This window comes from Lathyrus oleraceus, chromosome 2 (assembly GCF_024323335.1).
Source record: "Lathyrus oleraceus cultivar Zhongwan6 chromosome 2, CAAS_Psat_ZW6_1.0, whole genome shotgun sequence".
Lineage (NCBI taxonomy): Eukaryota > Viridiplantae > Streptophyta > Magnoliopsida > Fabales > Fabaceae > Lathyrus > Lathyrus oleraceus.
The window spans coordinates 45046853-45071679 of record NC_066580.1 but is presented as its reverse complement, the minus strand read 5'-3'; the positions used below and the strand labels follow the sequence as shown (position 1 = coordinate 45071679).

Here is a 24827-nt window from a genome sequence, read left to right as displayed (position 1 = left end):
GCGCCTACTCTGCTTACGTTGGCGGCCTAGGGTTAAAAAGATCTGAGTAGTGGTTAGTGAGTTATTTCATGAGGGATCTACTATAACAGTTTTGTTAATTTATGTGGGATTATAGTGATTAGATCATTCATGCATGACATCAAACATCAACAATAGAGTAACTCGCAAATTTCAATCTTTGAATAATGCAATAAAAAATATTAATTTATGAATATTTCAATGATGTATTTAAAGGAACTCACAATAATTATTTACATCATAAAAGTAAAAATACGCGTAACCACAATTGTAACATGCGCAACTATAATTGCACCCACAACTGCAAACTATAATTTAAAACCACAATGAAATCTGATATTTTGTTTTTCAAAAAATGATATCCTAAAAAAAGTGTAGATAAGCATGGCTAAGTACATCATTTTAACAATAAGTATTATTCTGAATAAAAATTCATTGACATTTATTGGTACAAACAAAAGAAACATACATATTTATCAGTATATAAGCACATAAATATTTATCTCTTATAGTGACACAAAAAAAAGAAACAATACATGTTATTTTTTTCCTATACTACTCGAAGGTTTAAGACCTTGATCAAATACATTCGGCACGTGATGCTAAATAAAGTAAGGGGTAATGTGAAATGTTTCTCAAGGGCTTTATAGTCGATGATGATGGAAGGAAAAGGAGTATGTATAATAAAACCCCGACTATAATAAATATCACAGTCAGAACTAGAAATACATTCGCCAACCAAGTAAGTTTACTGATGACAATGTAGAGACCAGCCATGAAAGCTAGAGATAATGAAAACAGAACGATTCCAAGAACTGGCATCACAATTTTGTCAGCTAAAGTCACAAACTCAGTTAATCCAAGTGTTGCCCAAAAAAGTATGAGAGTAGCACTAATGGAACTGAAGAATGATATTGTGATGAGAATAACGAAAAATTGAAACATTGCATGATTTAAGTTATTTGCATTTCCATCTGCTCCTCCCGGAACGCCTAAACAAGCTGCTACTGAAGTTGTGACTATAAGCGTTGAAACAATTGTGAGGTTTTCTAATCTGTTCTTATATCTTTTTGAAACATTTTCTCTTTCGTTACTTTGTTGGGATTCTTCAACATCACTTGGTTTACATTCAATATGAATTCTTACTTTTCCAGGACTTTGCTTTGCACCAGCAGATTTCAATGCAGTCCATGTAAGATGCTGTAAATATTGCAAACATTGTTAAAAATAGCTAAATGAATATTTGTTGGTGTTAGAGCTAATTAAATCATTGATTTGACATTGTTGTGAGCTTGTAAGAAGATAGAATTACTTGCCTGTCTCAAAGATGATTTTCCAACCTCGTAAAGTGCATTAACAATGTCAAGAGCTGTTTCATTGTTTTTGTTAACCAAATCAAGATTCACTCTTTTGTTTTTATCATTAACTAAGTAGTACACAGTACTGGGATGACATGATCTTGCAGCCAAATGCAAAGGAGTTTCTCCTTTATTATCCTTTTGGTTTATCAGTTTATGATGTTCAGGAATTTCACTTTGTAATATATAGCATATCACATCATTTTTTCCATGTTTTGCTGCAATGTGAAGAATATTACGCTCATAACAACTGTCAAGCATCTCAGATGGTTCTGGATAATATTGTAATAACTTCTTCACAACTTCCACATGTCCTCCATAAGATGCTAGATGAATTGGGAAATAACCATATCTGTCCCTTTGAATGATGCAATATTTACATAATCCATGTAATAAATCAACACATTCAAAGCTACCTATAGATGCAGCATAATGAAGAGGAAGTCTATTATCTTTGTCCAATGAATGGGTCCATCTTGGCTGATGTTTTAGGATGATTCTCAACATTTCTGATACAAAAACATAAATGTTATAGCCAATAATCTCTAATAATTTCTATCACTTAAGTATGTAAATATGTAATGACATACCTTGATTATGCATAATGATTGCCGCTACTAAGGGTGAGAATCCTTCTATCCACTCACCATCCCGTTCACTCTTCTCCAATATTAACTTGACTGCATCCATATTTCCATTTTCAACTGCAAGGTAAAGTATTGTTTTCTTTGCATGATTAAGAGCATATATTGCATAATCATAACAACTAATTGATGATGTTTCCTCGTCCCAATATTCATATATATATTCTTCACAAACTTTGAAAATCATATCCCCACCATTTTTGTTCTCGTCACATAACATTGCTTCATGAATCATAGTGTTGCCTTGATTATTTCTCAATTGAACAAAATTTAATAGTTTCTCCATATATGTCTTCTCAAATCCGTCGGCTTCTATATCATTTTTAGGCTTTATTAAACTAATATGAGCATTTAATGGCTTTTGAACGATGGAGGTGTTTCCAGCTCTTGCAGCAACGTGTAAGACACTGTCATTGTTTTGGATTAAAATATACAAAAGTTTTGGAGCACGTTCAATTAAAAGAGTAACAATCTCATCATTACCATTCCAAGCTGCAATATGTAGCACACTGTTTTTCATAGGGGTTTCAATTTCAGTTAGATTAAAAGATTCATCAAACAAATTCTTTGAACCTCCATATACCAAATGATATGCTTCACTAATCAAATTTATTTGGTTGTCAAATTTGCAACATTTTGCAATGATCCGATCGACTTCTGAGGGTTCAGTTTCAAGTTCATAATCCTTTTCACTATTATTCACCTTCCATGATAAGGCTTCTTCATTTAGCCATGGATTAGCCAAACCAATGTTGTTCCTCATTATCTCGCGTGTGGTATTGAATTCTCAACCGATTATGAGAAGATTGTGTCTTGAATATTTGCAAGCCAAAAGATAAAATGTTAATGAATGTTTCGATAAACGTTCAACTTTATGTATTGTATGATTAGAACTGTATACCCTAAACAAATATATATCAACACACTTGTTAGCACACACATTCCTAATAAAAAATTAATATTTAAACATCGTATGAATTCAGTCAAACAAGTATGCAAAAGAAATGTAAAATAATAATATGTAAGAGAAATGACAGAATATTAAAATGCAGAAAATGTAGAGTTGTGATTATGGATTAAAATATAATAACAAACCAAAGTTGCCTGAGCTCCTTCAAGATCGACAATTCTTTTCTCTTGGCGTATTGAATGCTAGTGATGACTCTGCAAAATACATCTAACTATATATATATATATATATATATATATATATATATATATATATATATATATATATATGGTATTGTAATTGATTCTTTAATGTTCTTAACGTGTGATTGCCCATTTTCTACTCTCTTTTGGTTCTATTTAACCTTTTCTTCTCCAATTAAAGAACAATTCTTTACTCTGTTAGCAATAAAAGATATATATCCTCCCTTTCTTCATTAGGAAGGACAATGAAACTATTTTTCTAAACAAAAAAATTATTATTATTATCATCTGTACTTAAACTTGCATAAATTATTCGATGATTTTGTTAGATTCTCTCAATAGTGATTTGCTTTTTCTTGAAGTGATTAAGTTAAAGTACAAAATTATTTTTCTACCATTAAATCATTCAAAGATTTTTAAATAAATACTGTTGAGTTTATTAAAGTTTCTGACTAATAAAAATATAACTTAAACACAAAAATTAAGGTTTAATAGTTTTATTAATTGAGAATGTAAAACGAGATTCATCAGACCATATAATTTTAAGGAATGAAGTCGTAAATGAGCTCCCTATTAAGGAATGAAGATTCCGAGCGCACACTTGTTAAACTCATGATTTGTCAATACTGTCCATCGTTTCACGCTACTCCTTGCACGAAACACCTAGTTCCAAGGTTTTCACTCGATCGAATTTGAATTACACAATCTTGTCTCAAACCTTCACACCCTAAAGATCTTGAAGGAAAACTCCACCTTGGTTTTCTGATTTGAATCCCTCAAAGATCTCAACTCAATATTCTAGGTATAACAAACCTAATTGAACGTTATCAATCATAACCAAGATGACACCCAATCAAAAAATGATTATGTGTAGTTTGATTGTGTATATGCATAGATTGAGTTAAAGATGATGAGATGCTTTGATATCCTGGATTCATGTAGGTTTTACTCACTCTAGAAACCTTACTAGAGAATGATGCATGTATGAAGTATCTATATGCATAGGTGAATGAAGGAAAAATGAAATGCACAAAATTTTGGAAAAATATGAATTTAAATTTTTTATCGTATAAGTCGACCTATTAAATTCATGTATCGACCTGATGAGTCAGCACATGAAACATAAGCTACAGGCTTTAATATTACAACACATGTGTCGACCTAAAAATCGCATAGGCCGGCCTATAAAGGTCATGTGCCAGCTGATCGGGAAAATAACAAGTGTATTATTTTGTCGATGTAGTAATAATAGGGAAATCTCTCAAATATCGATCTCGAGGACTGCGTAGTAATATTAGTTTAAATCGTGAGTCAATTGAACAAAAATATGAGTTTTTGGTTTGGAATAAATCCGCACTATAATTAATTTAAGCAGAATGTAAAATATGGCTTTTACACAAATATGAGAGTTATGCCAGGTACGGTGTGCGATTTTTCCCTGAAATGACCTTGAATGTAAATCTCCATAACTTGTTTAAATATTCAATTACCAAATCTTAATATTGTTTCCTCCTAAAACCTTAGAGGGAAACCTTTGGTCATTCATCCTAATATTTATGTCCTTAGGGAATTATGATAAAACCAAGCTTTTGAATTACCAAGAAATATCCAGTAACTATAGGGTATCCCTAGCCCTAGGTGATATCTACTAAAGTTTAATCGTGCAAAAACCTTAACAGTTGTGATCCCACAATTATGATATCACCTGGGGCTAGGGATACCCTATAGTTATTGGATATTTCTTGGTAATTCAAAATCTTGGTTTTTGCAAAAACCTTAACAATTGTGATCCCATAAATTGTTAACCGTATAACAATCATTATTTGTCTAATAACGAAAGCATTAAAAACATTGCAAAGTTAAATTGAATAACAAACATAAAATTGAGGGAATTAGGAATTCAAAGTCATTACATGATCAAATCAAGGATACCCCCTGGCATTGGGGGGTTTAGCCGCTCATACAATTCAAAGAAAATACAATATTCAAATTAGACATTACATAATATGGGGATCCGTTGATCTTCAATCGCGACCACTCTTGAAGGACCTCCGTTCTTCAAAACTCTTAACAGTACCAATCTTCAATCGTCCAATTATTTTGTCGTGCAAAAAAACGCCCCTTCTCTTTTCCTCAAAAAGTCCTCTAAATATTCACTAATCAATTAACAGATGTAGCAAATACCCAAAACACCCTCAGGAGTCAGAAACTCTAAAAATCAAATAAAATCAGAAGATGGGGTGTCCAAGGTAACACGGGCCGTGTTGGCTTACTGTTTCTCTGCTTCACCAATACAAATGTCAGACTTGCTGACACGAGTCGTGTCAGTTGAGATGGCACCCACGCCATCCCATTGTTTTTATGTCAAACCTCTGCTTTTATGCTTCTCCTGACATGGGTTGTCTCAAGCGACACGGGTGGCCGTGTCAGGATCACTGTATCAGACTTTGGATGTCACACTGGTTGTTATGACATCCAATTCTGCACAGACAGGGATTATGCAGAACTTAATAGTAAGTACAGTAAATAACACAAGTAATTGTTCACCCAGTTCAGTCCAACATGACCTACATCTGGGGGCTACCAAGCCAGGGAGGAAATCCACTATTAGTAGTATCAATTCAAAGCTAAACTCACCCGTTTACAACTTATCACTTAATCCCTACCCAATGCAATTTCAATCTTAACCTAAGATCAGAGTTCCTACTCACTCCCCCTCAATCACCTCAGTGATATTAAAGACACTTTGAAGTCACACTTCAAAAACAACTCTTGATTATGCTTCACAGCTTAAATCAAGATACACAGCACTCACGCTTAAAAGCTTTGAGTGACACAACACTTACAACTCAATGAACACCCTATGCCAAAGCAATCATCTACTTGATAATGGCTTGGCTTACAAGATACGTCTAATACAAGACACACAAAATACAGCAGTGAAGTATGATGGACACACTGACTCTTCACGCTTCAAAATCCCCGAAACTGAATGAAGGAATGCCTTCCTTTTTATATTGCAGCACCTGGGCTTTTGCACCTGTATTTTCCTGAATTTTAGGTCACACAAGTTCCCTCAAATTCAACATTTAGGTTGCTAACAAATAGGCTATTTGTTAGGTTCATTGAATGTAGCTTGGTTGTTGATTTCCTGGATTTTCTCTCAGCTGTTGAATCCCTAAAGAATAGCCTGAGAAAAAGCTGAAACAGAAAACTAAACAACCTACAATTTAGCATATGCTGTCAGGCACGAATGTCACGACATTCAGCTTGACATCAAGGTCCATATGCTGAGTCTGTTTTTCCAGAAAACAGACTGTACAATTTGCTGACCTGTACATGATCAAAATGACCATACTACAGTAATAGCTTACATTAGTAAATGTCAAAGTGTCCAACTTAACATTTACACATTTGGCCTTAAGTTAGTTCTGTTATTCTTTTGAAGAACAAACTAAGTTATATGCTGAAGTATAGCAGAACACCACTCTGCCTAATCTTCACCAGCTGCTGTTAATGATGAATGTCACAACATCCAGTTTGACATTCAGTCAGTAGGCCTTATGCCAGGTCTGGTTCTTCCTTGATAACCAGACTGCAAATGAATACTAAGTTCTAACAGAACTTCTGTTCCTTAGTATCTGTTGACAGGTATGAATGTCACAGCATTCAATAGTCCTGTGTTAGCTAGTCCTGCAGTAACTACAATGTAGTCACATATACATGTCATGACATCAGTCAAGACATTAGTGTTTTACCATATAATGCAGCCAATTTAAACACCTACAAACTCCCCCTTGGCAAATTTTTGGCTAAAACACTTTGATCCCCATAACAGAGTTCATAGCAGCGGAATAATACTAGCTAATACACTCAGAGTGGCAGCACACTCACACACATGGAAGTTAAATAAAAACTTCACATAGCAGCACACACATATTAGAAGTTGCACCTAAACTTCAACATCAGCTGCAGGGGGGGGGGGGGGGGGGGAGGAAGTTAAATAAAAACTTCACACACATATCAGCATACACACAGAGGCATACAACATACAACAACATACACACAGAAGCTAAATACGCACTTCATCACACAGCAGCTGTAGTAGGGGAAAACTTCAATTTGTCATTAATGGGAACCTGTTTTAATAAAGTTTAACAATGTAAACTTCTGTTGTCCTGGGGTATCACTTGTCACTCCCCCTTTTTGTCAAAAATGTTGCCAAAGCAACACTTTAATTTACAGATCCACAAATAGTAATTTGAATTACACACATGACAGAAAAAAACACAAAAAAAGTGATTAATCCTCAGCCTCATCATCAGCCTCCTCATCATCCTGTTTTTCAGAGCTGGCCTCTTCCTCCTCCTCAGCCATTTGCCCTTCAGCTCCATCCGTGTCCTCAGCAGTAGACTCCAGCTGCAAGATGAGCTGTTCCAGTGCATGCTTTCTAGCTCCCAGCTCTTTGTAGGTCTCTTTGAGAACTGTAATAACATCAGCTTTGTCTGGTTGGTTGCCAGCTTTGGAAGTCTCTCCCGATGTCAAGACAATGTCAGGGACATGCTTGCCCAGGAACAGTTTGTAGCTGAAGGCCAATGGACTCTCTCTTCTTTTCACGAAGTCATTATCTGTCAGGATGTGTGGAAATTGATTCAGCACAATTCCACATATGAGAGATGGAAAGGCAATGGGTCCCTTCACACTAAAGCTCCCAGCATGCTTCATTGTCTGATCAAATATGTAGGCACCATAGTTCACCCTTGCCTTGGTTCCCACTGCATAGATGAACATCCCTAATGCCACAGACACAGTTGACTTGTGGTTAGTGGGGACCCAGTTGGCTGCTCCAACTTTGTGTAGCATTGCATACTTGACACTTAGTTGGCTGGCTACTAGCTTCCCTTTGAGAGGCCACATTCGGACTTGCTTGGCTGTGATGACTTGACAGACTGTATTGTCAGTCACTTCAAGCTCAAGTTGCTCTTCATCCGCTCTTCCCAGATACTGATTTATCACAGAGGGGGAAAAGGTCACACATTTTCCACGCACATAGACCTTTCGAAATTCCTTGGATCTCCCATCAGCACACTCCTCTGACAGATTTACAATAAACTCCTTCACTAAGGTCTCATAGCACTTAGGAAGTTGTGACACAGTTCTTATCAAACCTGCCTCCTTGATGAGATCCACAATCTCTTTACAGTCCAATGCATTCTGTGCCAGTTCTCTTTCCAATGCCAGCCTCTTGTGGTATACATACTTCCACCTGTTAACACTGGAGGCAAAGTGGAAGGACACATTGTCAATGGGAACTTCTGGGACACTGGTTGCCAACCTACTGGAAAAGGGTTTCTTCCTGGACATGGATGCTGTGACATCACATGGGGCATCAGATTCAGACTCAACCACCACAGCTTTGGTCTTCAACTTCTTAGGCACCTCTTTGCTCCAAGCTTTTGTAGGACCATAGCTTTTCCTCTTGTGTGTACTCTCTGACTCTGGTTGCTTTTGAGGATTTGTTACACCAACCTCCTTGGAGGGGGACTTCAGCTCCACAACCTTTTTCTCCCTTCTGGTCCTGACTCTCTTGGCTATCCTAGGGACAACTGTAGCCAGAAGTTCATTGTCTGAGAGCTCTTCCACGTTAATCGTCTCAGCCCTAGGATTGTCCTCAACACTTTGAGTAACATTAGCCTTCTCACTTCTCACCTTGCCTGAGGGTTTTTCAACCTTTGATCCCTCATGAGCATCTGGTTGCTCAACATTGTCAGTGACATTTTTCCTCAACACAACAGCTTTATCTTGACATGCAGCAATGTCAGGAATGATTGTGTTCAAGGGAACAGAAACCCCAGGAACATCTCGATTGCCAGATAGTATCTGAGTGACGATAGTTGCAATGGAGTTATGTACATACCTTGACCCTTCCCTTGTGTGTTCATCAAGAGCGATTTCTGATGAAAACCCGGTGACCGTTTCCTTAGGTCTTCTTGCATGGGACGAAGTTGCTGCGTCCACAACTGGATCCTCCCGGGTAGGGTGGTGAGACTCGGTGCTGTGAGAATCAGACATGGTGGTGTACGAGGAGGTGTCGGATTGACGAGCCATGCTGAATATTTGAGAGGGAAGATGAATCGTTTCTTTGGACGAGGGTTTGCACGAGTGGAGAATGAAACGACTGAATGTGAACCACTTTGTGCAAGAGTAAGGTCTATTAGATTTTGACCACTCAGCGCTCACCATTTGTTTAATAATTTGACTTATTAAACAGTAGCTAACTAACTTCATTAGTTGCTATAACTTTTCAGACGCACGCATTCCCTTTTTGTCCTTACTGTACAATGTAATGACATTCTGGGTGACATTGTACTCTGTCTGCATCAGGTTCCTCCAAACTAGAGGTGACCACCTGCCTCCATAAGCAAGGTACTGAGTTTCTGCAGACGTCAATAATACACACCTCTGTCTATCCCTTGTTGTCATATCAGTTGTATGATGGCCAAAGGGAACCAAGTGCTCATTACTTTTGAGCAGACAATTTCCATAGTCTGTCCTTTTATCTAAAGACAGATATGAGACTCTTCTCATAGTTCCCTTGGAAATGCTCTTCTTCACTCCTTTTACCTGAGGGGCATCAAGTTTTCCTTGTCCCACCTTCCCTTCCTGATCTCCCTTGGCCAACAGACACTTGGGAGGGTTGATAGAATCTCTAGATTTCCATAGATAGCAATTATCTTTGGATCTATCTCCTCTCATCACTTCTTGATTGCTCCCATTCAACACCACACATCCTCCCTTGGTAAATTCCACCTTATATCCTTGGTCACACAGCTGGCTTATGCTTATGAGGTTGACAGTTAGTCCTTTTACTAACAATACATCACTCAATTTTGGAGCTTCTGGACAGTCCAGCTTCCCAACACCCATGACTTCTCTTTTAGTTCCATCACTTAATGTCACAGACTTGGTGTTAGAGGGATGTAGATTCACCACTAGGTAGTTCATCCCAGTCATATGCCTTGAGCAACCACTATCAAGGTACCAATCTTGTCTGATATGTCCCCTTGAAGAGGTGTGAGCAAGGTTAGCAACACACTTTTGATTCTCAGGTGAGAAGTGCATCTTAGATGCCAGCTGCTTAGGATTGACCTGAGGTGTCTGCTTAGCCTCCCATGTTGGTCTCTTAATGGGGGCATTATGAGTAGACACCTTTTTCTTGGGCCTACCTTGAGAGGTCTGGTTTGGGTGACCATGCAGCCGGTAGCAGAATGGTTTTATGTGACCGAATCTACCACAGTAATGACATTTCCATCTCTTGAATTTCTTCTTCTGATGATTGTTCATTCTGGTTCCTCGATGTTGTGACTTTGGATGAGACTTCCCTTTGGATTTCTGAACTTTAGCCTTTGGGCGTTTGCGTTCAGTTGAGGATCTTTTCCCAAAGCCTAAACCAGATGTGTTTCCAGACTTCTGTCCTGTCTTCAGGATTTCTTCCAAGGTGTCAGATCCCTTATTCAACATCTTGATGGATTTGGTCATTTGGTCTAGCTTAGAGATCAGCAACGAAATCTCACCCTTCAGACCCTCTATGACTTTCAGCTGCTCTAGTTTTTCAGCTTCTAGTTCTTTGATGAGTTTCTTATGCTTTTCTCCTTGGATGCAAACTTCTGCACTTTTAACACATAATTCTTTATATGAGGCAGCAAGCTCATCCAATGTGAGTTCATCTCCACTTGAGTTATCCTCTGAGGCACAAACACTGGTTAGAGCAGTGACTTGTTTGGCCGATTCTCCTTCAGATTCACTCTCAGTGTCTTCTTCTGACCAGTTGACAGATAGCCCTTTCCTTTGCCTCATGAGAAGGATAGGGCAGTCAGCCTTACTATGACCATATCCTTCACATCCATGGCACTGGATTCCCTTGCCTTGGTTGGCCTTTTCTTCATGAGTTGATCTTTTCTTTATGTCCGACGGGATGTTCTTGACATTAGATCTACCCTGTTGATCAACTTTCTTTATGAGCTTGTTGAACTGTCTCCCAAGCATGGCTAAGGCTTCTGATATACTTTCATCACCTCCAATATATCCTTCTCCTATAAAGGCTATGCTTTTCTTCTTCTCAGCATACTCACCTAAGCCCATTTCAAAGGTTTGGAGAGAACCAATGAGCTCATCTACCTTCGTATTGCTGATGTCCTGAGCCTCCTCTATGGCAGTGACCTTCATAGCAAACCTCTTAGGCAAGGACCTGAGAATCTTTCTTACAAGTTTCTCTTCAGTCATTTTCTCACCTAGTCCACCAGAGGTGTTTGCAATTTCAAGAATATTCATGTGAAAGTCATGAATAGTCTCCTCCTCTTTCATCCTCAGATTTTCAAACTTGGTTGTCAACATCTGAAGTTTGGACATCTTCACCTTGGAAGTACCTTCATGAGTTACCTTGAGGGTATCCCAAACTTCCTTAGCTAGTTCACAATGGTGCACCAGCCTGAAGATGTTCTTAGTGATTCCATTGAACAGTGCATTCAAGGTTTTGGAGTTTCCAAGAGCTAATGCCTCTTGTTCCTTGTCCCAATCTTCTTCGGGAATCTGCACACTGACTCCATCTTCCCCAGTCCTCGTTGGATGTTCCCATCCCTTGTTGACGGCTCTCCAGACTTTGCTGTCTAGAGACCTTAAGAAGGCTATCATGCGAGGCTTCCAGTCATCATAATTAGATCCATCCAACATGGGTGGTCTGTTTGAGTGTCCTAAATCCTTGTCCATGGTACTAGAAAGTAACTTCCCTAGATCTCACCCAGAACTTCACAGGCAGGGTGCCTGCTCTGATGCCAATTGAAATTCTAGTTATCAGACTTTGGATGTCACACTGGTTGTTATGACATCCAATTCTGCACAGACAGGGATTATGCAGAACTTAATAGTAAGTGCAGTAAATAACACAAGTAATTGTTCACCCAGTTCAGTCCAACATGACCTACATCTGGGGGCTACCAAGCCAGGGAGGAAATCCACTATTAGTAGTATCAATTCAAAGCTAAACTCACCCGTTTACAACTTATCACTTAATCCCTACCCAATGCAATTTCAATCTTAACCTAAGATCAGAGTTCCTACTCACTCCCCCTCAATCACCTCAGTGATATTAAAGACACTTTGAAGTCACACTTCAAAAACAACTCTTGATTATGCTTCACAGCTTAAATCAAGATACACAGCACTCACGCTTAAAAGCTTTGAGTGACACAACACTTACAACTCAATGAACACCCTATGCCAAAGCAATCATCTACTTGATAATGGCTTGGCTTACAAGATACGTCTAATACAAGACACACAAAATACAGCAGTGAAGTATGATGGACACACTGACTCTTCACGCTTCAAAATCCCCGAAACTGAATGAAGGAATGCCTTCCTTTTTATATTGCAGCACCTGGGCTTTTGCACCTGTATTTTCCTGAATTTTAGGTCACACAAGTTCCCTCAAATTCAACATTTAGGTTGCTAACAAATAGGCTATTTGTTAGGTTCATTGAATGTAGCTTGGTTGTTGATTTCCTGGATTTTCTCTCAGCTGTTGAATCCCTAAAGAATAGCCTGAGAAAAAGCTGAAACAGAAAACTGAACAACCTACAATTTAGCATATGCTGTCAGGCACGAATGTCACGACATTCAGCTTGACATCAAGGTCCATATGCTGAGTCTGTTTTTCCAGAAAACAGACTGTACAATTTGTTGACCTGTACATGATCAAAATGACCATACTACAGTAATAGCTTACATTAGTAAATGTCAAAGTGTCCAACTTAACATTTACACATTTGGCCTTAAGTTAGTTCTGTTATTCTTTTGAAGAACAAACTAAGTTATATGCTGAAGTATAGTAGAACACCACTCTGCCTAATCTTCACCAGCTGCTGTTAATGATGAATGTCACAACATCCAGTTTGACATTCAGTCAGTAAGCCTTATGCCAGGTCTGGTTCTTCCTTGATAACCAGACTGCAAATGAATACTAAGTTCTAACAGAACTTCTGTTCCTTAGTATCTGTTGACAGGTATGAATGTCACAGCATTCAATAATCCTGTGTTAGCTAGTCCTGCAGTAACTACAATGTAGTCACATATACATGTCATGACATCAGTCAAGACATTAGTGTTTTACCATATAATGCAGCCAACTTAAACACCTACAACATACAACTTACATGACAAAATAATAAAAAGATAAAACAAAGTGTTACCGGTTTCACGAATTCATGTCGAATAAGTGTCAGAAAACTAGTAGAATTGGTGACCGATCACAACCCCAGACTTATATCTTTGCTTGTCCTTAAGTAATGCTTAGAACAGCAGGAAGGTCACCCCTAAATTCTTCCAATTCATCTTACCATAATACTGTCGCGATCTTTCGTGACCCCCTTTCCACTTTTCGTTCACTTTTTTCTTCTTCCCCGACTGTAAGACCCTAATTTTGCCCCTAAGATCCCTCATGGCATCATAACATTGCATTTGCATAGCCTCAAGGATCATTGAGCATCTTGGTTCCCTTTGTCTTTGGGTGGGACTCCTTGTGAGTGGTTTGAGATCACCAAGCATGCTTGAATTGTATATCATTGCTTTTCTCATTTTTGTTTACTAACCAAAAGCACAAAAATATGTCACTAACATCTTTTGGTTGTAGCTTGAGCAATCACAAGATCAAAAGCTTCAAGGAGGTCATTGGTACAAAGACATGGCCAAGAGAGGATGAAATCAAGCATGGTAATGGTTCCCAAAGCTCTCATCCATCAAGTATGCCTCCCTAGTATCTCAATTTATCATGTTTGATCAAGGCAAGTCAAAGGATTTGAGGTTGGTTCCTCAGAGAAACCCTAATTCATCTGTGCATCACAATGCCTTGCTCATGAAGCAACCTCAGCCCATGGTCAAATACAATCCAGGGAAGTTCTTTAATTCATCATTTCATGCATATTTGAACTTATTTGAGTATCCTCAATCATCAATTCATCAAGGTATGAGTCATGGACTTGAAAAGTTGATCAGTCAATTCATCTGACTATTTTGAAATACACTGAGACCTAACATTTTATGTGTTGGTCAAATGGAGATGGTTCCAAAGGCAAAAATGTTCTTAAGTATAATATGAACAACTTTCATGTTCATCAAAAATTGATTTGAAGCTTGGAAGACCATATGACATTCCAATACATTATAGGTCATTTTGACTGAAACCCTAATTTTGGGTCAACTTCCCAAAGACATAACTCATTCATTTTTTATGATTTTGAGGTGGGATCAAATGAATTGGAAATATTAAGATGTCTAATTCAAATGTTATGTTGGACAAAATTTCAAAATCCTAAAGAAAATACATGTGATAATGCAAGACATTATAGGTCCTTTTTGACCAAAGGCATTAAAAGTCAAAAATGTTCAACTTCAAGTGCCCATAACTCTTTCATCACAGATCCAAATGATGCAAAATATAAGTCCATTTTGATTGTCTTGAAAATATCTACAACTTTGATGTTTGAGGTTTTTCCATTTGGATCTTGCATCATCAAAACAGAAGGGCTTGAAAGTTGGCCAATTTTAGAAACCTTGCCTTGACATGTTTTGCACATCACCCTTCAAGCTCAAATTTCACTAATTTCCAAGGCCCAACTGAGTTTTTGTCCAACATGACATTTGTTCCTTATGTCAAGACCTTTCCAACCATTACCCACATGCCTATGTTTCCATTTTGCAAAAGGGATTTTCGAAGACTTGAAGTTTTGTGACCATTTATGTGTTTCATGATGAATCTTCATGCACAAGCCATTGCCTTTAAATTTACACGTCCAAAGTTGATTCATTTGAGTTCAGCATGCAAAACCATTTGATTTTGGGCCTCACATGCGCCTGTACAGGCCCATGCATGGAGGACCCAATTCTCATGCACACGGATTCATCACACTCTCCTTGCAGCTTCAGCTATAAATAGAATGCATTGCTCCACTTGAAAGGCAACCTGAAGGCGCCTGAAACTCTATTAAATTGAATCCACACCCTCACAACAAAGGAACTCTCTCTTTTCTTAAAAAAAAATCAGATCTAGAATTCAGTTTCCTCGACTGTTATCTTTGATCTAAAAGTTCCTAGACCTCTTCACCTTGATCCATTGCACTTCTGTTTTGATAAAGCAAGCAAGGTTTCCAGCTCAAATCACCAGAACTCAAACTTGAACATCAACTGGTATTTGCTTCGATTCTCTTCATCCTTTGACCTATTGGCTGTGATTTTGTGTTGGCTGAAGTCCTCTCAATAGAGGCATCATGTTTATGCTTTTGATTTTTGCAATTCATTGAGTTCATGATGAACACCAGAATTTTCCACTTCTGATTTCTCAAATTATAGAGATCTAGAAGAAAAATGTATGGTATAGAGATGATGTACATCATCTTAGCTTTCTATTGATGTATAGATCACCTCATTTGGTGGCCATTTGCGTTTCTGCATTTTTTTGAACATGGCCGGAATCTGGGAAGCTCGCCGGAGAAGATGAAGTTTCCGTTGGCTTCATCGTGTCCAGTTTGAATCTGGACCGCTTGATCTGATTTCCAGATTGAATCTCGTGCATCCATTGTTATGACTTCATTAAAGGCTGGGTGTATCTCGTTTGACTCACGTGTTTGGTGAACGCGCGCTTCTAAGCCGTGTGATGATCCACGTCAATTAATGAAGGATGATCCAATGGCTCACGCTTTTTCCAATTTTCTAATTTATGATTTTATTTTCTTTTATTTCTTTTAATTCCATTTCATTTCCAAAATTCATATCTCCTTCACTATTGGTCCAAAAATTATGGGACCAATTGCATTATTTCCCAAATAAATACCAGTTTCTGTTTCTGATTTTTACTTTTTTTTTCTTTTGTCATTTGATATTTTTTGTGAATTTTCTCTTTTCTGGTTATTTTTAATTCATTTTAAATAGTTTTTGATATTCAAAAAATACAAAAATATTTTCCTAACCTATTTGGATGATGATGGATCTATGAAAAATATTCTCATCAATTTTTGAATTGATTTGAGATTTATTTGAGATTTTAGTTCAATTAGGTTATTTTTATTCATTTTTAATTGATTAAAAATAGTTTCTGACTTTTAAAAATGCTGAAATTTTTTGTCAAACTTTGTTTGACCTTGTTAAACTTAGGATAAATCACTTGGATCTTTCAAGGTTGATTTGAAGTGATTTTGAAGTTTGACCTTTCCATTTTATTTTAATTCAAGTTTATTTTAATATTAAAAAATGCCAAAAATATTTTATTCATTTCTTGACTTCCAATCTTCATCCCACTTCTGTTTTTGGTTGTTTGACCTTGACTTTCAATGTTATTGGTCAACATATGAGGATTGGTACATGACCTTCCATTTAATGCATTTTATTTTGTCATTTCCATTTTCTCTCATCTATTTTTCTCCTTCTTCTTCTTCTACCTCTTTTCTCTTTGATCAATGAGTTGAAGGTTGATAAGTTAGCATTGATTAGGGAGATTTAACATTCCTTGATTCAAATCTAATTCATCTTGATCAATTGATCAAGTGAATGGCTTTGCATTAGAGATATGTTGTCTTCTAAATCATGCAAATGGCTTAAACCAATACAAGATCATTTTCTTCCTCTTTTTGGCATGGCAAGTTGTTGGGACTTGGTTTACTAATCAAGACTCCTAACTTGTGTTTGTTGCCTACATTATTATTGACCGGCCTCAGATAGTTGTGACTTCTAGATAAGTCCAATTACGGATGCTTAACATAGCGCTAAATTTGCCTTATGGCACACTAACTACTAACACTAACTATTGACAATTAACATTTACTTTATGCCATTTATTTTATGCAATTTACAATTCTTGTACATATTATCCACTTTGCTTTTTCCTTTGCTCATTGGAGCACATGTTTATGTTAATGTCATTTGCCTTTTGCCCATTTGGGTTTATAATTGTGTATATATCTTTTGTGCTTGTGTTTGTCTGTTTGTTGTGACCAAATGCCAAGAATTGGACAATAGGGACTTAGAATTTAGGACCCTACCCAAGCAATTGGAATTCAAAGAGCAACTAGGCATTGGGCCTTTAGAGTGCTATAAAATTGAAGAGAACTTTGAAAGGACCATATTCTAAACTCCCTCTTGTCCATTCTTTGATTTGTTTATAGAACTTTTTGATGTGTGTTTTCTTGTGTTAGGGGATTCCAACCTTGAGTAATTTTGAGGAACCATTACCATGCGCATCCAAAATGAAAGATACAAAACCCATTGGAGGATTCCTAGAAGCTTGATTTGTGTGTTTGATTGCTTGAAATATTTGCTTGTGATTGCTTATTCCAAAGAATGGGAGCTACTTGGATCATCAATATGATCTCAAGAGAGGAACTCCTAGTGTGGTTTCATTTTCTTATCCCTTGCCTTTTTATTTCACTTAGGACTAAGCCATTCTTCTTATTCTCTCCACTCTAACCCAAGCCAAAACTTTTTGTGCAAACAATTGTTTTCAACTTTAGAAACCTAAGCCTTATGCTTTTGATTTTCAAACTTTCTTTTCATAACACTTATTTTGAATTGAATCTTTAAGTCCACTTTGACCATACTTTGTATATACTTCTAATTGGTAAATATAACCCATTCAAATACTTTTGTGGTTTCAATGGCCACTTCTTAATCAAATTTTTTCCATAACCTTTAGCTATTAGGTTTGAGTTATCTTTGTGGTAGATGTAATACTCACCTTTGTCCTTAGTGATGGACAATGAGCCTTACATGCTTATTATAGGGTTAACCCCTCACTAGCATGTTGAAGCTATCCTCACATGGTGGACTTGTGGTTTTAGGTTGAGTTTTCTCCCTTTGATAACAAAAGACCTTAAGGCTTTTGGACCAATCAATCCACTCATTTGTTTTGAGATTTTTACCCCGAACTACGAGGTTTTGATCCTAATCTTTTTTTAAGATGGTACGTAGGCAATGGGTTCATCCATCCAAACAAAATGTAAATAAACTTGTATATTCTTCTCTCATCCCTTCAATCATGTTTGCACAAAACAAATTTTTTACAAATACCAACCTTACAACAAATGTGAAAAGGGCTCCCTAGGAGTACCTAGGATGTTTTGGGTGCCTAACACCTTCCCATTACATAACCAACCCCCTTACCTAGATCTCTGTTTCTTTTACTAGTTTTTGTTAAAACTATTAGGTTTTTGTTCACTTTCTAACCATTCCTTTGGATAAATAGAAGTGCGGTGGCGACTCGACTTGTATGGTTTACCTTGGATTTAATCAATATCTCTAATGGTAACGAATACCCCGCTACAAAAAAGTGGCGACTCTGCTGGGGATTATTTTCCTAGTGGGTTCTGCCTACTTTTCATATTTGTTGTATTGTATTGTATATTTGTTTTGTGACATATTTTTGTGCAATTTGGGATTACTGTATTGTATGTAATGATTGATTTGCTTGAATATTAATTCCTTGTATGCTTGGTGATCTTTGTGAGATGAGCTCTATACCCGAACTCGAGTGCACTTAGGATAGGAGAATGGCATAGTCTTGTTGACTTGTGTGGAGTTATTCCTTAGCAAGTTGACTTGCAAGTCCATTCACTTGGTGGAGGTCATGTTGGGATCAATAATGTCACACAAGTAAGTTGTGGTTAGACATTACTCTTTCCAATATAGACCTTAGTAGCCAAGAATCTTAGTTTACCAAGCCCATCTTGGCCTATGCTTAGGATGTAGTGCGAAGGTCGTTCAAGTGTAAGATGTGATACGATTGTTACGCGATACTACATTCATAAGAGTCTCTATTGAGAATATTTTTGGAATACGAGTATTCGTTTCTCTGATAATATCCAAAAGATGGGATGATGACTATGGGAACCTCTTGTAGAACATGCTTGGCAGGTTTAAACCCTAGTACACTCCTTTTGGGTGGTCCTTAACCAAGACTCCATGCTCGTGACTTGCAACAAACCCTTGATTCATGGTTGATCCGTTCATGTATCCTTAATATCAATGGAACTTGGGTGTTAATAAGGTGTAAACCACAATCCACCAAAATGGATGATTGATATTAAGGATGATATGATCCATCCCATGACCTTTGTTTGGTGTGCTTTGCTTGATCCTTGAGTGTGATTGTTGCATCCATGCATTCATGCACCCATTTGCATCCATATCATCAAAATAATAAGAAAACTTTCAAGGAACTTAAGGGGTTTATTTGCAAAATTTTCAGACATGGAAAGACAAAGAAGTACAGTTTCAGGCAACCAGATTTGAAAGAGTTAAGGAATCTGACATCCTATGTACTAGATCCCTTGGGTTTTAAAGCTCGTTTTGGGAAGCTTCTTCCTCTTCTGACTACTCAGGTGGATGAAGGATTGATGAGTGTGTTGGTGCAGTTTTATGATCCTTTGTATCGTTGCTTCACTTTTCCGGACTTTCAGCTTTTGCCTACCCTTGAGGAGTATGCTTATCTTGTGGGTATACCTATCCTGGACCAGTTGCCGTTCAGTGGCTTGGAGAGTATTCCTACTTCTCAAGAGATAGCAGACATGTTACACATATGTGAATCTCTGGTTGGTGCTCATATGACTACCAAAGGTGGAATTCAAGGTCTCCCTTCTGAGTTCCTCATTGCCCAAGCTACTATGTATGGGAAGGCCATGAGTGAGGACGCCTTTGAAGCTATATTTGTACTTCTCATCTATGGGTTAGTGTTATTCCCCAACATCGACAAGTTTGGGGATGTGAACGCTATTAGAATCTTCTCAACTCTTAATCTCGTTCCGACTCTGTTGGTTGTTGCTTATTTATCTTTGCATATGAGGAATGCAAAGGGTGGTGGTGCTATTGTGTCCTGTTTGCCTCTGTTGTATAAGTGGTTTATTTCTCACTTACCTCAGACAGTCGCTTTCAAAGAGAACAAGGGATGTCTACGGTGGTCCACGAGACTTATGTCTCTCACTAATGATGATATCTCTTGGGATAACCGTGTGTATGATGGTGTGCAGATTATCGACTCTTGTGGTGAATTCTCCAATGTGCCTCTTCTTGGTACATGTGAAGGGATTAACTACAACCCTGTTTTGGCACGTCGTCAGCTTGGGTTCCCCCTAAAGGATAAACCTAATAACATTCTGTTAGAAGGTGTGTTCTTTCAGGAGGGTAAAGATCCCAAAGGCTTGAAAGCTAGGATGGTCCGTGCTTGGCGCAAGATTCATAGGAAAGGAAGGAAGGAGTTGGGTCCTAAGAATTGCATCGCTTTGGAGCCTTACACTGCTTGGGTTAGGAAGAGAGCGTCTGAGTATCTCATGCCTTACGAGTATCCAAGACCTACACCTATGATTATGGCTGGGCCTTTAACCCTCCCTAATCAAGGAGTATAGGAGTTGAGGGATGAAGACCGTTCGCGTGCCTGGATCCGTGAACGTGAAGAGTTGCTTCAGCAGATTAAGGAGAAGGATGCTTTGATAGAGTTTCTCGAGCATCAGGTCATTGATGATCCTGATGATGCATGGACTTCTCTACTTCCTCAGTCTTCCCGATTCTGGAAGAGGAAGTACGATTGACTCGCCAAAGAGAAGGCAGATATGGAGGCAGCTTATGAAGAGGAGGTGAAGAGGCTTCGTGCATCTTATCTTCCTGTGTCCCGAGCATTAGATGATTGTTTCTAGGGATCCATAGGATGATTATTTTCCTTTACTCTTGTACATGATTGACAATGCTGTACTTCTTTTCCCTGATGTTATTTTATGAGATATTTCCATATGCGTTAAAATGCTTAATATTTCCAAAATTTGCAAATAAAACCCTAAAGTTCCTTTGAAATATAAAAACAAATCATGTGCACAAGCATTGCATGCATCATGTGCATAAGCAGGTTTTGTTTCCGGTATCTTGTCCTGTGGTCTAACTCTGTACTCTTCATTTATTTTGAAGATAAGCTGACTCACCGGTACTACACTAGAGCCAACTCTGCAAGACTAATGGATCATCTCGAGCAAGAGAACCTTGAACTCAAGGAAGAAGTAGCCAGATTGACTGCCCTGATGGAGTCTTTCATGGCTGCCCAGAGCCGGTCCTTTCCGACGCCTTCAACTCCTCCCTAGAGGACAGTTATTTCCGAGATTGTCTCTTCGACTGTGCCTGCTGCTAGTGCACATTTTGCTCCGACAGCCATGCCAACCGGGTTTCCGTGGGGGATGCCTCCTAACTTCATGCTTGAGGGTCCTGCTCCAACTTTTGCTTCTATGCCGGCATCTAGCCCGGTCCTTGCTGTTCCTCCTCCTGTCGTGCATACCATGCCCAGGGTAGACGACACCATCTATCATTCTGAGCCGTCTGAGGGCCCAGATGTCTATGAGAAGATGGATGCTATGAATGATCAATTTCTTGAGCTGCGCAAGGAATTGAAGACTCTTAGAGGAAAGGACCTTTTTGGCAAGTCTGTTGCCGATCTCTGTTTAGTTCCAAATGTGAAGATTCCTGTGAAATTCAAGGTCCCTGACTTTGAAAAGTACAAAGGAAATACTTGTCCTCTCAGCCACCTGGTCATGTATGCCAGGAAGATGTCAACTCAAACTGATAACGACCAATTGCTCATCCACTACTTTCAGGACAGTTTGTCCAGTGCTACTCTGCGTTGGTATATGGGTCTAGACAGCGCGAACATCCGATCCTTCAACGACCTTGGCGAGGCCTTCGTCAAGCAATACAAATTTAACATGGATATGGCTCCCGATAGGGATCAGTTGAGGGTCATGTCCCAGAAGGATAAGGAAACGTTTAAAGAGTATGCCCAGAGGTGGCGAGAGGTGGCAACACAGATCGTGACTCTGCTAGAAGAGAAGGAAATGACCAAGATCTTTCTGAAGACCTTGAGTTCATTCTATTATGAGCGGATGATTGCTAGCGCTCCTTCTGACTTCACCGAGATGGTGAATATGGGGATGCGTTTAGAAGAAGGGGTTAGAGAAGGACGTCTAACCAGAGATGAAGGCTCTTCTGCCAAACGTTATGGGGCGTTTGCGAAGAAGAAAGATGGAGAGGCACATGTTGTGACCTCCCATGTGAAACCTAGAAAACCCTCTGTGAGGAGGAAAACTGTGCGTCCCGACAGTAACCAGCACCAGGTGGCTCATATAGCACTTGTCTTCAGAGACAATCAACAGTATCAGCATCATAACAACAATCAGCAACCACCTCAGCAATATCAGCAACAACAACACCGACCGCAGCAGCAGGCCTACCAGCCTCACAATAGTAATCAAACCAACACGAGTTACAAGAGGAAAAGGGTCACCTTTGATCCCATTCCGATGACGTACGCAGAATTATATCCCTCTTTGATAGAGAGGAAGCTGATTACTCCGAGAGACCCACCGGCTATACCTGCTAACCCTCAGTGGTGGTATAAGCCTGAGTTGCATTGCTTCTACCATTCTGGTGCTCCCGGCCACGACGTAGAGAACTGTTACCCATTGAAGACCAAGGTTCAGGACCTTGTGAGGTGTGGTATTCTGTGCTTTGAGGACATGGGTCCTAATGTTAAGAAGAACCCATTGCCCGAGCATGGGAAATCGGTTAACATGGTCCAGGGTTGCCCTTGCAAATACAAGGTCAAATATGTCAGTCATATTTGACAGTCCCTCGTCGAGATGCATCGTTTGTTGTGTGACTACAGTCACTATGAGCACACCATGATAGATGCCGAGTCTGCTCTGTTAACCGATTGGGTTGTCGCCAGGTACGCAAAGATCTTCAGGAAATGCTAGACAAAGGAGTTATTGAGATTCTGCAGAATAGGAATGTTGACGAGGATGAGCCTGAGGTCAACGTGATCTCCCCAGTATTTCGGATACCCGAACCTATTATCATCAAATACGATGGTAGCAAGCAGAAGGTTTCTCCTTCCCTGATCATTAAACCTGCCGGCCCAATGCCTTATTCTTCCGAAAAAGCAATTCCCTTCCGTTACAATGCTGTTGCTATAGAAGGAGAGAAAGAAGTGCCTTTGCCATCCTCCTCTGTTGTAAATATTGTTGATGTAAGTGGGCTAACCCGCAATGGTCGTGTGTTTTCAGCACCTCCCAAGCCCCAGACTAATGCTGATTTTGTTGAACGCCCGATTGGGAATGCGGTGAATTCCCCGAATCCGGCATTTGCTGTTAAACCCTCCTCTACATTGATAACTCCTGCTTCTGTTGGCCCGAGGGGCAATATGAAAGAAGACTGTGATGAGATGTTGAGGCTCATCAAGAAGAGCAAGTACAATGTTGTAGACCAGCTTCTACAAACGCCATCCAAAATATCCGTGTTATCTTTGCTTCTGAATTCAGAACCCCAAAGAGAGGCTCTGCAGAAAGTTTTGGACGTGGCATATGTAGATCATGATGTCAAAATAGAACAATTCGATAGTATTGTTGCAAACATTACTGCTTGTAACAATTTGAGTTTTTGTGACTCTGATCTCCCTGAGGAGGGAAGAGACCACAACTTGGCATTACGCATCTCCATGAACTGTAAAGACGACGCCATGTCCAATGTACTGGTGGACACTCGGTCATCCTTGAATGTATTGCCAAAATCCACTCTCTCTAGACTGTCATATCAAGGGCCTCCCATGAGGCAGAGTGGAGTAGTTGTGAAAGGTTTTGATGGGTCGCGTAAGACTGTGATTGGGGAAGTTGATCTCCCAATCAAGATTGGACCAAGTGATTTCCAGATTACCTTCCAGGTTATGGATATCCACCCATCCTATAGCTGTCTCTTGGGCAGACCATGGATTCACGAGGCTGGTGCCGTGACATCCACCCTACACCAGAAGCTGAAATTTGTAAAAAATAAGAAACTAGTAGTGGTAGGGGGAGAAAAGGCTCTCCTAGTTAGCCACTTATCTTCCTTCTCCTACATAGATGCTGAGGATGAAGTTGGAACTCCTTTCCAAGCTTTATCTGTAGCTGAGCCTATTGAGAAGAGAACTCATTCATTTGCTTCCTATAGAGATGCAAAGTTGGCCATCGAGTGTGGTGCAACTGCTGGTTTAGGAAAAATGATTGAGCTAGAAGACAATAAGTCCCGGGCTGGCATTGGCTTTTCTTCTGGGGTCTTCAACGAGAAAGGATTATTCAAGAGTGGAGGTTTTATCCATACCGGTCAGGAGGAAGAAGCTGCTGCTGTCTTGGAAGAGGATGCAGAGGACTCTGGCAATTTTGCCATCCCTGGAGGGATCTGCAACAATTGGGTCGTTGTGGATGTCCCTACAGTTATCCACAAGTCAACATAATAATCACTTTGTTTAAAAACCCTTCTCCCATGCCAAAAGGAGGAGTGATGACATTGTTGGCAACATAAATACAATGATATTTTCATTCAATAAATTCATGTTAAATGTTTGTTTTTCCAATTTATTTTCCCTTTTTGCTTTTTGCATGAAATTGGTGATCACATAAAACCCTCAAAAATAGAATAAAATCAATCTTTTCATCTGCATAATGATTTGCCTTGTTTGAATTCTAAAGCTTTTCATATCCAAAATCATTATGCGGGTTGATTTCTAGACCCATTGAACATAATGACTCAACGCCATCTCCCAATTTTG

At 38.9% G+C, this 24827-nt stretch overlaps 1 protein-coding gene across 2 annotated transcripts; it reads right to left on the bottom strand.

Moving 5' to 3' along the window:
* Positions 1-411: 411 nt before the first annotated feature.
* Positions 412-3193, bottom strand: LOC127118003 (ankyrin repeat-containing protein ITN1). Of its 2 annotated transcripts, XM_051048135.1 has the most exons (4): positions 3116-3193; positions 1967-2832; positions 1335-1885; positions 412-1218 (listed from the first exon to the last, which is right to left on the bottom strand). In XM_051048135.1, exons 2-4 carry the CDS (start codon positions 2781-2783, stop codon positions 598-600), a joined length of 1989 nt encoding a protein of 662 aa, XP_050904092.1. In that variant the 5' UTR covers positions 2784-2832; positions 3116-3193; the 3' UTR covers positions 412-597. The 2 variants fall into 2 exon arrangements, with proteins under 2 accessions (XP_050904092.1, XP_050904091.1); XM_051048134.1 differs by having other exon boundaries at positions 1967-3170.
* Between the last annotated feature and the right edge of the window lie 21634 nt (positions 3194-24827).

Excerpts from the sequence above, each read along its gene's own strand:
- LOC127118003 (XM_051048135.1), bottom strand. The coding sequence starts at position 2,783 with ATGAGGAACAACATTGGTTTGGCTAATCCATGGCTAAATGAAGAAGCC. Across the intron at positions 1,886-1,966 it reads AATCATTATGCATAATCAAG|AAATGTTGAGAATCATCCTA; the intron begins GTATGTCATTAC and ends TTTTTGTATCAG. Across the intron at positions 1,219-1,334 it reads GAAAATCATCTTTGAGACAG|CATCTTACATGGACTGCATT; the intron begins GCAAGTAATTCT and ends CAATATTTACAG.